This window comes from Strongylocentrotus purpuratus, unplaced genomic scaffold (genome assembly GCF_000002235.5).
Source record: "Strongylocentrotus purpuratus isolate Spur 01 unplaced genomic scaffold, Spur_5.0 spur5_contig_861, whole genome shotgun sequence".
NCBI lineage: Eukaryota > Metazoa > Echinodermata > Echinoidea > Camarodonta > Strongylocentrotidae > Strongylocentrotus > Strongylocentrotus purpuratus.
In genome coordinates, this window is record NW_022145570.1 from 319,404 (window position 1) to 333,562 (window position 14,159).

The 14,159-nt window shown below is 38.6% G+C and overlaps 1 protein-coding gene across 1 annotated transcript; it reads right to left on the reverse strand.

The window, feature by feature from the left end:
* Positions 1-6,218: 6,218 nt before the first annotated feature.
* Positions 6,219-6,932, reverse strand: LOC115929777 (noggin-1-like). The gene has a single exon (XM_030999778.1). The coding sequence runs from the start codon at positions 6,930-6,932 to the stop codon at positions 6,219-6,221; it is 714 nt and encodes a 237-aa protein (XP_030855638.1).
* Positions 6,933-14,159: the final 7,227 nt, after the last annotated feature.

The following is a 14,159-nucleotide window of genomic DNA, read 5'->3' on the forward strand; positions in this document are numbered from 1 at the left end:
AAAATTTGGTTTGTAGTTTCATAACTTTCGCAATGAAAAACTGATAGGGAGTTTGATTTTCAAAAGGTGGAATATGGGTCAAGTGCATGTTACAAAACCACAGAAATTTCCAAAGGCAGAGATATATTATTCAACATTTGTGAGATATTTTTTATTTGTACAGTATAATAAAGATAGTTTAAAAGTTAATGATAGTGTTACGAAACCTAAAAAAACAGGTTTTATCATTAACATTAAGGCCATATTTTGTATATAATCTATTCATACTACAGATTTGAAGAGTCATAATGCCAAATAATATGAATGGGAAAAAAAATCAAAGTTTTTATTGTCCGTCCTTGATATTTCTTTGTTTGTTTTCGTTTAGCTTTATTTTTGTTTTGTTTTTATATTTTGCCATGGTAGGATGTAAGTTACGAGAATAAAAAACATCAAAATTAAACACTAAATAATAAGCCAATAAATAAAACAAAATAAATACATTTGACTAAAAAAAGGTTTATACTTGAACAAACTTTATGCGAGATTGAGACTATTTCTTTGCTCATTCTATAAGATGATTAATGAATAGAAGGAAATTAAAAGAAACACATGCAACGGACAGATAACTAAATCGAATTTACAGTACTGCGTTAAGATGAACTGGTCATCATTGATACAGTTGTAGATCTATCAAGTCAACATGACATTTTATGAGTGAGAGATTGAGATGAGGTGAGTAAATTACGATAAATTTTGATAAAAGTTTACGCTAAGGAAGGCTTCAGTCGACGAGTCCGATAATTTTTGTCTCGATAGTATATTGGAAAAATGTCTGAGGGTTCACGAGACTGATCGACGACCCACGATTAATTTATATTTACATCATATTTTGTGTTATATAAATGTATGTTTGAATAAACTCTCTCTTTCTTTATTTATTCATTTCATTTTCTCTTTCTTATTCTCTCCCTTCCTCTTTTTTCTTCTTCCTTTCATGCATTCTTTCTCTCCATCCACCTTCTCCCCCTCGCTATCTCTCTCTCTCCTTCTGGACCTCAGTCTAGAGAACATCGCCATTATTATTTCTATGAATAGAGCAATCCATCTGTATTCTTTTATGACAATAATGTGTTTATGTCCATGCATATAATGTCGTTTTATACGGAAAACAAAACCAAACCAAATCAAACCAAACCAGACCAGACCACACATCGTCTGCAGGCACAAACTATACCAGACCAGAATTTAGCCTAAAGATCAAACGCTCACGAGACAATTACATGTCTAAAGTCGGTCTCATGTGTGTCTCCGGTTGTCAATTGTTTGTTTCTTGCAAAACATTGTTTTAACCGATCACCATCCTGGTTAGACTCTCTCTCTCTCTCTCTCTCTCTCTCTCTCTCTCATTGTCTCCTTCTCTCTCTCTCTCTCTCTCTCTCTCATTGTATCCATGTCTCTCTCTATATAGAGGGGGCAAATGCACTATCCTCAAACTGCACCACTGATGTAGAATGGAGGACGACAGCGAGAAGAACGGGAAGATAATATTTATTATCCAGATCATCAATCCTTGTAGAAAACTCCGGGTGGTGGGCGGTACGCGTCACTTCATGACTTTTTGTATACATGACAATGATTACAATTCGCGTAAAATGGGGCAACTTTCGTAGATATCCGCGGATTTGGAAAAGAAAGTGTTTTTTGAAAGAACATCAAGAACAACAAAAATCAGAAGAAACGTTCACATTTTCGCAAACATATAAATGCTTTTATGTTTTGTGAAAACAAGGTACTGTTTGTGAGTTTGTAGTCGATAAGCAAACAATAGGGTTACATGTATAGCCCATAATAATATTGTACCGGTTTTTTAATATAAAAAGGGGTCATATTTTGTGGGAAGTGTTCTTGAAAGTATGCCAAATCGGGGGTTATTTCTAATCTTGTGTTACACCCATCGAGATTCAATATAAAGTGTCACCACAGGAAGAGACCTATAAGCTATAAGCCTAGGACTCAAGGTGGCAGCATTGCAAATACTGGAACAGACACAATAGCCACCCCGCCGATCAGACAGTGTGCCGAAAAAACCTAACCCAAACCGAGTTTCGTCTAATTTAATTACAACATGCAACATGATCCAATCTGTTTTCTCACCTCTCGTCAGTCCATGTTACCTGCTTGAACTTCTAATCATTCCCGATATGATAATACATAAAGCGAGGAACCAGGGCCTGGAAACGGTTGTGTACGTGTGGTCCCGTACATGCACCACTTGCCGTAGCACGTTTCCCGTCAAAACTCGCAGCGGCTTCCCGCCAATTTCAATCCTCTGCATAATCAACCCCCACTTCGCGAACAGCGGTGCGAAGTCGCGGATGACGAACCTAAATAATGATGTCTACATCATTTTCAAAATCTTACCAGACAGTTATCCGTCTGTCTCCAATGGCGCATTTGAAGGAGGAGTATGGGGCAGGGGGATTTGTCCCTCTTGAAAGATCAATCAAGGAGAATGTCATGTTATAAAGTGCTAATTGTGAATCATTAAATTAACGATTGTACACGGAAACAAATCAAAGACACATTCTCAAAATACTTTCTTTCATTGCCAAAAGTAAATAATTTCGTGGCACCCTCATATACATCGAGGGTCCCCTCAAAGAAGTTTCTGCATATGGATCGCAGGACTCTTTGAGGTTTTGCCCCTCCCGACGCCTACGTCTGGATACGCTATTGTGTCTGTCAGTGGCATGAACTTGAAAACAGACACCGAGTTTGGTTGCGGAATGAATTTCAAACAATTGTAAAAGACAAACACATCCTAGAGAAATTAGGATGGTTAACTCAGTCGGAAAATCATGCCGAGAAGTGAACTTGTCACAGGCCTATTGGGAGTAACAAAATGTAGGTCCAAGTTTAAATGATCTTCATGTGTGGATAACATGTATCTTGTGAAGGTGGAGGTGCCCAATGTCTTGTTTCATAAAATTGGTGATTGGGCTAAGAAGTTGCCAGAAAGTATCCTATGGTTACGTAATAAGCTTTTTACCAAGAGAAATCATTATCATACTTACAATGTTCTCTTTCAATACCATAAATGGAAAAAAATTGCCTTCAGATAAAAACAAACAAATGTTGGCAGAATAAAGATTGACGGTGTCCAGAACTTAAAGTGTTGTTGGGGTATTTCTGTTTATTTGATGTTCTTTGCACTTATACTAATTATTTGCACTTTCTAACCCTTTTCGAATAAAATTAAAGATATGTACCTTTTAAAATATTCTGATCGAGAGAAATAATTAAGAAGAAAAACTGATATCGATCTCCCCTTTTCACCTTAATTTTTCTTTACATTCAAATGATCAACATAAATATCTTGGCTTAATAATTATACGAATCGTGATCAAAATAATTTCAGAACATGTACCGTAATCAAATACTTAATAATTGATTCACAAGCTCATTCATCAAATGAAGATATTTGTTTAAATACGGCAAACAGCTGACAAGATGAAAACAATAGATCCATATAAACGCAATTTATCAACTTTATGACACCCTGTCCTAAAAGGTTTGTGAAAAGGTCAACGAATTTTCACATCAGGCTATCAGACAGAACATTGTGTGAATAACATAGCAAAGTACAATTGGCATAGAAATACAAAGAGTAATAGATGGCCTTTCATCATAGCTGTTACAATAATTATATGGTTCGAGTTTCTGTTATCGAACCTTTCCAGTTCCTTTTGACGGTGAAAGGAATTTGTGTTTCTTTATCTAGGACGCCCCCACAGCCCAATTGCTTTATAATCTCATAAACAATTTTCAAGTAAATGCTATTTTGTGACCGTTTCAAATACATGTAGACATAAAGTTATGACCACTTACGGTTAATCAGCGACAGGTAATAGCACAAATTAGTTATCTTGCGGTATAAAACATGACATTTTAAGAATAATAATTTATAAAAACAAACAGCTGCTTAAATATCAAAAGGCATGGAAAATATAAACCTAATTGTAGTGATAAACTTAGCAATGAATATCACTAGCCCAAGCTTAAAATGTCAGAAGTCATTGACCCGGGTCAACAAAGATAATAACTTTTTTTATCTGCTTTGTTCGACTTATAGAACAGACACTGAACCGCCATTGTCGACGTTTGACACATGTACAACATGTTTGTAAAATGCCCAAATATTGTGGCACTTTAGTATTTCAATCTAAAAAAGAAACATTGCTAACATAAACCAAATATACAATTTGCTGGATGCCTATTTACACTAACTTGTTGACAACATTAATGGTACTAATATTCTTAAAGCTAAAAACAAACAAAGCAACACACATTTTTGTAAAGTCATAGGTCTATATTCGTGAATGATGGAAGAAATGAGATGAAATTACAATACCATTACGACTACCAAATGGGGGGGGGGGGTGGTAGCCCCTTCTCTCTCTCCAGTTGGAAACTTACGATATCTATTCAGTTGTTGCAGCAATAATGACAGTGTAAGTTCTGGAAATAGTCATGATAACATTTGAACCAAGTTGTGTCAACATCATGAATACATGTATTCTTTTTTCCGAAAATATTAAAATATAATGAAATACTATACATAGAATAAAAGGAAACTTGTTTTTACCCCAAATCTAAACCTTATTAATTTCCATGCAACAAAATGCAAAATCGGTTGTGACATAATAAGGGTCTGTTGCACAATATTGGAGTTGTTGTATGCATAAAGTAAAATATAAACTATATTAATGGATGATTGAGGGGAGGGTGCACAACAAGCCCATGCCCCTTCCCCACTGAAACCAATTTAAATCGGTCGCCCTTTAAACTGCACAACAGAAACATTACCCGTCAATTGTGCAACTTTGCCAAAACGTGCATCCGCCCTTTTGCAAAATCCTGCATTAAGTGCCCCGGCCCCCTCCTCTGACAAAATAGAATCGACGAACAGTAAACCATACCTCCTTACGAATTGTACCTCAGTCATGCCGAAGATAGAAACACCAGACCGACAACAGATTGAACAGAATTAATAAATTACCCATAAGGACAAATAATTGGTTGGTTTGGATTCGGTTTGTGGATGTGACACAGGTATGAGTCAGGAAACATGCGACTTGCATACGTGAAATGTGGTGAGCAGATGCCCCTGGGCCCGGGTAGGTTAGCTACTTCAAGGGCAGTATATGCCAAGGGTAGGTTGCTTTGAAATCAACCGATTCAGTCATTAAAATGTCCTATGACGATGACATTTTTATTTTTCGTTTTGGGGCATTAGGTCACAATGTGTTCATAAAAGTGGAAACGTATTTTTTCCTTAATAAAATGTCTTGTATTGTCTACAATTTCATATGAAATTAATCAGATGAAACGAGAATACGATGAATTTGCAGAATTCATCATCAAGTTATATATCAAAGAGACATGCGCAATATATCACACAGTTCAATGATGACGGTGAAAAACCGCATTACAATAAATTATGCTTATAATAAGTGAATAATCAGCTCCCCCTTCCCTTCCCCTCCCCTTCCCCTTCCCCTTCCCGTTAGACATGTCTGATGATAGATCAAAATCGAAATTTCTTGGTTAAAAAAATATCGCAAATGTTAAAATAAAGAGCTAAAAATACAATACGTAAAGTGAGAGATTTTTCTAACGATGCCTTGAGTATTTAAAACTGTTTATGAACTGATTACAAATTATATTAAAATTTTTTTTTTTAGATTGTTATTAATTATTTTCATTTCACAATGTATTTTTTGCCACATATATTGAATTCTAACTCAGCCTATGTTCAATAAACAAGCCCTCTAACTATCAAAAGCATTTTTGGTTTTAGCATTCAATATAAATTTCAAGACAATATTCAAGAATGAAAAATAACATAATTTAAATCAAAACTAAACATCATACAGTCAGTACAGTACTAAAGTCTCATCGACGATAAATAATCGAATTAAGAAAATTATTTCTTGATTTATACATAGTGTGGGAAGAGCATTAAATGGAAAAGCAAAGAAGCATACAATTATAACAGAGTATATCATCATAAATAAGGTCAACTCATCATAAACAGATTTCAATTCTTTCAACATTTTTAAAGTACATCCAAATAGACAACAATCAATAAATCAATAAATAATTTTCATCTCTCCAGAGTCGTCAAAAATACTGTTTCAATTAGGTTGATAATATTCCCCATTATTTAGCACGTATTAGCTGCAACTGCATATACATTGAGTTGTGATAACGTAAGGCACTTTAAGCCATTTGCAATGTTTGCCACTGGACGAGCCACCGGTCGACTTCGTCTGCGATTCTTCGTTGGTGATCGTCGACGTCTGGCGACCACGACAATGCCAACGTAAGAGTCTGATGTTGGTACTGTCACCCGGTACGCAGCTCATTCCCGCCGGCCACGAGCACGGCTTCTTGAGGCACGTTCCGTGTTTCACCCACGACGGCCAGAAGAGAGGTCCCACGTAGACCCACTCGTAGTGGACGATGCAGTTCGCCTTCCACATCAACCATGACTCCAACGACGCGACCTCCTGATCGGACAAGTTAACCATCGACGAGTCCCGCGAGAGATTCAGCGAGATCAGCTGCCGACGTAACCAGGTATTGCGAAGATTGGGCGGATCGACGACCTCGTTTCCTAATGCCGATTCTGGTTCCGTGATGGACATCCATCGTTCGTCGAGAGCGTTGCCCATCTTTCTGCGAAGCTTGCTCTCGAGGAGATCTCGAGTGTCGGGTCGAGCGTAATCACGAGGGTCTTCGAGCAGGGGTAGTGGCATGACGCGGTCACTCGGCCTCAGCACCGGGCGAGGTCGTGTCAAGAGCGCTACACTGCTCCTGGTCGTCGATCTCTTTGCGCCCTCAATGATTCCGACAAGGATCAACATCACAACCACTCGCATCCACATCGTTGATTACCACCAAATTTCGTCGTAAGATAGACGAGATAAGGAATACTCGATTGGGGTACAAAGAGATATCAGCCGCAACGTCGAGTAAACACAAATGGAACATTAAACGATTTCAAATTCATATTTATCCTTGTCATCCGGATATATGCGATTAGGTGCACGGAAAAAGCTCCGCAGGTAAAAGAAGAAGAAAACATTGTAGACGAATGTCTCATCGTCTAAGAATTCCATCCTGTGAGCTCAAGACGAGCGATGAAAACAGACCCCGCTGCAAAATTATGTTCGACTAAAATTAGTGGGCCATTTAGCGCAGCACCTACGTATGGCTGAAAGGTGACGTCTTTCACGCAGTGAGCCAGTTTATCAGCGACCGCGAGTAAACCAACGACAAAAATAATCACAATTACTGCCATGACCAACAATCTAATGAAGGACGAAATTAAATATTATGCCGATATGACGCCGCAGGTATGCAGCATTTATATTGAGACGTCGTGATTTCGGAAGACGACGCACCAAGAACGTACGAACGATCGCGCGTACATTTTGACATTTGGTTCTGCTTGCTTTATTATGGTGCCCTACTTTTGTAAGATAGTAACAATTGCTGAAATTCGTATAAGACGACGAATTATCAACCGCACGAAGTGGCGTATGTAGTCATTTGGGATTACATACCCCCCCCCCCCATTTCCATTCGAGTGGCAAAAAGGGAGAGGGGAGGGGCAGACAGAAAAAAGCAGGGAAGGGGAGATGAATTTGAAAAATATTACGTACCAAATCGAGCTCCCTTCCCCCTCCCCCCCACACCGCCGCCTCTCACTATCACCACCGTTGTCGTTGTAATAATCACATTGTCTTTATCCTCATTATCCCCAATCATAATATGTTATCAATCCCTGTGAGTGAATTATTCTTTTCGAAAACTCTCTCTCTCTCTCTCTCTCTCTCTCTGTCTGTCTGTCTGCCCCCTCTCTCTTTCTCTCTCTCTCTCTCTATCTCTCTCTGTCTGTCTGTCTGTCTGCCCCCTCTCTCTCTCTACACTCTGTCTGTCTGCCCCCTCACTCTGTCTGTCTGTCTGCCCCCCCCCCCTCTCTCTCTCTGTCTATGTCGCTGTCTCTTTCTTAAATCGCATAGAGTTGTCCTATAAGAATCACATAAACATTTTAGGGGGAAGCAAAAGTTGTAGGCCAAGCTTGTGGGTTCTGACACAGCAGTAATGAAATCATTAATCTAAACAAGCCACTGTGGGCTGAAACAAAGACGTGTTGAAGCGAATGAAGACACTTTCAAAAATTATAATGTGATTTGCAATGTACAACAATGTAATGTTCTTGAAATTACCTTTTCTCTTAAAGTCTTTCTCGTCAATTCTGTTTTCATACGAATTGTCAAATTCCGATTTCCTTTATCGTGCACATAATTCATTAATATCTTCAAATTTGTCTCAGTTTGAGGTTTGAAATCTGATTACCACTTTAAATACAAGCACATTTCACACTCACTCTTCAAAGCCATCTTCATCGTTTTATATTCTTCATTCCTTACAAGCATCGTTCTATGTAGGGTCTAACTTGTTTCACATTAAGTCAATAACCTAGTTTAACCCGGCACATCCCACCATCACACGAGAGGACCTCATGGGGCGGTAGCCGGCTGGGCACGGCGCCTTGCCGGACGGGAAGCCTCCCCGTGAGCGTCTGAGCACATGACTCCTTCGTCAGAATCACAGACATTTAAATGATTATGTTTATCTTCTTGCAGCTCATCTTTATCGTTAACTTGATATTCGAGACATGATCATGATTCTTCATTTCTCTTTATTACGATTTGTTTAATGCAATGTGATGAGAGCACAATAGTCCGATTTGTTCGTGCTCCAAAATTGTTTTCCTAGACACCCACCCTTCTTCATTCACCCATTCCTTATAATAATAATAATACCAACTCTTATATTCTGTATTCGTTTAAATAAGTCACTCTGAAAAAAGAAAAGAAAAAAGAAAAAAAAAAATCCTTTTACATATGTTTTCGTTCAAGTAAGCATCAACCTTCGGTATCTCACCTTTAGAAGGGGAACGGAAAAAATGAGAAAAAGATGTCATAGAAGAAGGTAATCCTGTAGGGAGGAAAAACAAGCATCGAAGAAGAAAAACACGCGCACAAACTTGCACACGTACATCCACATGTTATCACATTGTTCACGGGGGCACACGTTTCCAAAAATATCTGACAATCCAAAGCAAAACCAAAAGTACTCTAAATTGACTGAAGCGAGGATAGGGCGGGGTGGGAGAGAGGGGGGGGGGGGGCGTGCATACGCACCCAGTTACACCATAATTAGCTCTCCTCGACTAGCTATGAATCGCATGTGTATCCACACGAAATAAAATCAGGTACATGTAAAAGTGTGACACTTAGTTTGGCCGAAGCGGGGTTTCAACCTGTGACATCCTGGAAAAGTGTCTGCTTTTGTTTTTATGTATCTTCGCAATATCAGGATCTTCGCTACTAGTACTACAAAAATGTATTCATGTAATTAGACTATATAATATACAATGAATCACCATCTCGTCTTCGACTTGACGAGATGTCGAGACGAGGAATATCATCTCCAGTAGCGGTTCTAGAGAGAGCGGTGAGAAGGACCAAATAATTAATTATTAATGATTTTAAGCGAGGCACATTATGTAGAAAATTAATGCAAGAACGCCAAAGTCCCTTAAACGCCCCTAAAGCCCCACCCCGGGAATATGTTCGGAAACATCACCTTTTTTAACCAATATAGTAACTATAGCTGTAATCTTTTTATCTTTTATTGTACTTTATCTTCGTCGTTAAAATTTTATTTCACCTGCATGTGCAGTTTTTAGCTCTATTCCTTCGTTATTTGTGCAAACTATGAACCTTCATATCTTATATCTACCATTCTCTGTGGGCTACCTGTTCCGTCATTGTTGCAATAAACCTGCAAATGGTTATTTCTAAAATTCCTTTTTTTTTAAAAACTCAAATCAAATCGCAATTTTATATCAACAATGAAAGTTGTAAATCGCATGTTAATATAGTGAAAACTTGTTTAGTTTGCAATATATTTGAAATAATATCGATGTACTTTTATTCCATAAACTTTTACTCTGTAAATTGAACAACTTCAGCTATTAGCTGCATGTTCGATGATTAAAATAATAAATCTCGATAAACCAAACCAAACCAATTCATTACAATACGATACAATACCAACCCCCAAATATATATAAAATATGTATGTATTTATATATATTATTCTAGAACCGCCCTTGCTTATCTCCATGTGTTATCCTTTCCACTATAGAGGTCCACATGTCGAGATCGTGGACCATAATATTGTCTCCGAGTTGGTACCGTGAAACTTCTGTTAATGTACCTCTAGTGGCGAAACAAACCTCCCGCATTTTCGTTTTTAAAAAATTATTGTATGGCTCAACATTAATCTGTCAATGATGCCTTGCTTGCTAACGATATATAGCCGGTTTATATTCTTTCGTTGGTGGGTCAAGTGTTTCAGAAGCGGGAGCATTAAATACTCAAGATCATAATAGCGAAACATTTTAGGTTTATATATTCTAAATCAAGAAGAAATAATCTGAACTTTTATTAAAATTCTCTTTCTCGTCCGCAAACACACACGCCTTCTTTTTTCACCGTCTCCCTCTCTGTCGTCTTTCTCGCTCCTCTCTTTTAGTTTTTCATTCCTAATACGGATGGGGTCTCCCATGTGTAGGACAAACATTTCCGACAAGTTTTCCCATAATCAAATACACCAACATAAGAATAAATGAATACAGTTAGATAGACAAATGCATCCGCAGTTGGGGATCGGCGGATCCAGGGGCAAGGAAGCAAGATGGGCAAGGGGGTACTCCCTCCGAGGGTACATGCCCACGGCAAAACCCAACCTGGCATATCGTAAGCAGGCCTACACATTAAATGCGAAAAGATTCTGTAAACTGCTAAATGTGCTCCTTACCCAGGAGTGATATCAGACATACACAGAGACTTAAAAGTGTGATTACGTTATCTACTTTCTTCCCTACGCCCCCTTTTTTTCTCTGCTTGTCAGGAAATTCCGATTCTCGGAGATTCTGATTGTGCCCCCTACAGCTGGAGAATTCTGAATCTGCCACTGATCAGATATTAAAGTTTGCTGACAAAGAGTTGTTACGAAATGATCCATCAAAAGGGTAGGAAAAGTACTAAATTTCTTGAATAGTCTATCATAATACTTAAGTTTGCCGCCATTAAATAAGGGTTTACATTCACTGCTTCAAAAGGTATGCTTCCCGAAGAAAGTAGGGAACGTGTTAAAGACCAGAGCCACCTATATGTAGAGTTTGGCCAAAACGGATAGTATTGTGCACAGTATGGCGAATGCTAATTTGTTGGGCAAGGAAAGAACAACAAATTGTTGTGACCAACTGAAACCAAGTTGGCAAAACTCTGTGGATAGATGGCTCTGTTAAGGACATGCGGAAAGCACCATCGTAGCAATATTGATTTTCCCACTACTCGTTCAAGATCGATAATGCATTCTCACAAAGGGCCGTCCACTCTCCAACCGTATCTTAAATACATTAATCACCCCTCAACAAACAATTGCGCTCCTAAACAGTCGATATGGAAGGAAGGAAAAGAGTGGTGTTGATAAAAACCCTTTGTGAAGAAGGTGAAAAGTTTAATTGTTTACTGTTGTCTGACTCGGGATAAAAGATGGATAAAGGGATATCGATATTGTATTGAACGGTGGGATGTCTCGGAGGTGCTTGTTTACGGCACGTGGGATGTTTTATAAAGACACGTCCTGTTTTAACATGACGGTTGTAGATGTTAACATTTTTGCTGAATGTCAACCCGTGAGAGAACACTACCGAATCCTGACAATTTTTTAACATCATTCATGCAGTATGTTATGGTGAAGATAGTGTGGGAAATATGTATTGAAAGAATAAAATGAAGAGGCGACGAGGAATACAAAGATGTGTTATCATGAAAACACGATGGAGGAGGACTGTCAGTGACATGAAAACATTTTCTTTATTATAATAAACGGTTTTTTAAACTTGAAGAAAAGAAATAGTAAAGGACTTTCATGACGATAAAAAAAAGAAGAGGAAAAGAGAATCCGAAGGAAAAAAATAATGTAGGAAAAATGGAGGGGGAGTAGGGTGTGGTCACATGTATAATAATAATAATAATAATATTTAGCTTTTATATAGCGCTTAATACAATGTCTCTAAGCGCTTTAAAAATATATGATTACCCCGGTATACACGGTGTTTACAACTGATATATGCAATATTATAATTAAGGCTCATTTAGATACAATTATATCCATGATGCAATTAAAAAATACATCGATCAAACCTCTGAAGGCAAAGTAATAACCAGGATAATCAGACATGCACAATATAATCATGATTATGTCATCGATAACACTATTACCAAATTAATTGGGGACGTGTATTGACGTATCCACGACAGAAACATCGATACCCGAAATTTTGAAATCGATAATGAATGCACCTAATACTCCATTCTCTTGAATAGAGATCGACTCGATAATATTTCAATTAATAACCAACGGACCGGCAACAGGGATAGATATGGGGTCTCTATGTTCCTATTGTGGCCCACGTACCCCTACTGAACACTACGTGGGGCTATGGACCCACTCGAAGTTCGTTAATCAATACGGTTCTCATGGCATCGGAGCTGGTCTATTGTTAGACCCGTTCCCCCCTGCCGTAGGCTATACAGCATCGAGTGCGATACAGATAACCAACACTAGTTGGACTAGGGAATCTCCATACGGTGGACGAAGCACGCGCTCATCAGGGAAGCCGGCTAATTTCCTTATTTAGGAATAAGCAAAGACTGAAAAAGTTGAAGGAGCGGTACATAACACAAAAAAATAACCACCGATAGCTTCCAGAAGTACAACAGTATGTGGAGTGTTTAGTTTTGTTTTCATCTCACCATTCTTGTTCGTGGCACTAATGAGTATCGCTGTTGGAGGTTTCATGTACAAACTAAACAGCTTGCTCAAAGTCAAAAAAGATGGTGACCTTTGATCCTATCCTTTTGTTTTATCACGAGTGTCGCCAGTGCAAATACGAGGAGGCGATAATTATTGGATTAAGCAACTACAGAGAGACTTTGTTGTGACATAGATAATCAACTAAACATTTTTATCTACTTATCTTCGCATTAAGGGCTATAGCAACTGAATTCCTCGTTCGGTATCATGATTTGATAGTGGGTATTCAAGTACAATTGTGTTACCATGACTAAGCTTCAATACACGAGCTGCATTCAATGACACCATTCCACAAACTATTATATTTGTGCAAGAGATGATATGAAATGATATTCACAAAGGGCGAGCAATTTTACCGTCGCGTATATGTGACTGTGAGCGGGGAAATCGTCGTTGAATAATACATGCATTTGGTGTGCATGCTGTTCGATGGATGATTAAAGCTTACCATGGATTATAACTAATAAATGACTTTTAACTTTGAAGATCGACGGGGATATAATTTTTTGTGCAAGTGATCCGCTTTTGGTGCCGTTATTTATACGCCCGAATCCAAATTTGGATTCCCATCATGAGTGGCACGTAGTGGCGCGATGCCATTTTCGGCAAAACATTGTATTACAGGTCGTAGTTTAGTTCAAGATATACACAAGATATACAAGCGAGAGTGTACCCCAGAGGCGACACAAACTGTTCGGAATATTCGCAGATTCACAGAAACGGACTTACGAAAGTTTAGAAGTCGCCCCAGCGATATGTACGACGATGACTATTATCTGATGGGACCTATCCCAACAGATTTGGAACTCCATGAGAAAGCAAGAACCTTTGGTATCAAACCACCTACGGTCCAACTGTATGCTCGCTACGCTAAGACCGCAGACGGCTTAACCGGTTCAGACTCAAACAGATATGATGCGATACCTAGTAATTTAATGAGGATTGAAAATACGAATGCCGAGACGCTGTTGAGTTCGACCATGAAAACGAAACCTATGTTGCCTCGGATTCCCATCATCAAGCACTCGTTCCAAGGGAGCATTCCGAGTGTCATGAGGTCGGACACGACTTCGACAACGCTTCCAGAGTGCATCACGGCGCTGTCACCTAGAATGAAGTCCTCATCGGTGGACATCAGCAAACTGGAG

Excerpts from the sequence above, each read along its gene's own strand:
- LOC115929777 (XM_030999778.1), bottom strand. The coding sequence starts at position 6,932 with ATGTGGATGCGAGTGGTTGTGATGTTGATCCTTGTCGGAATCATTGAG.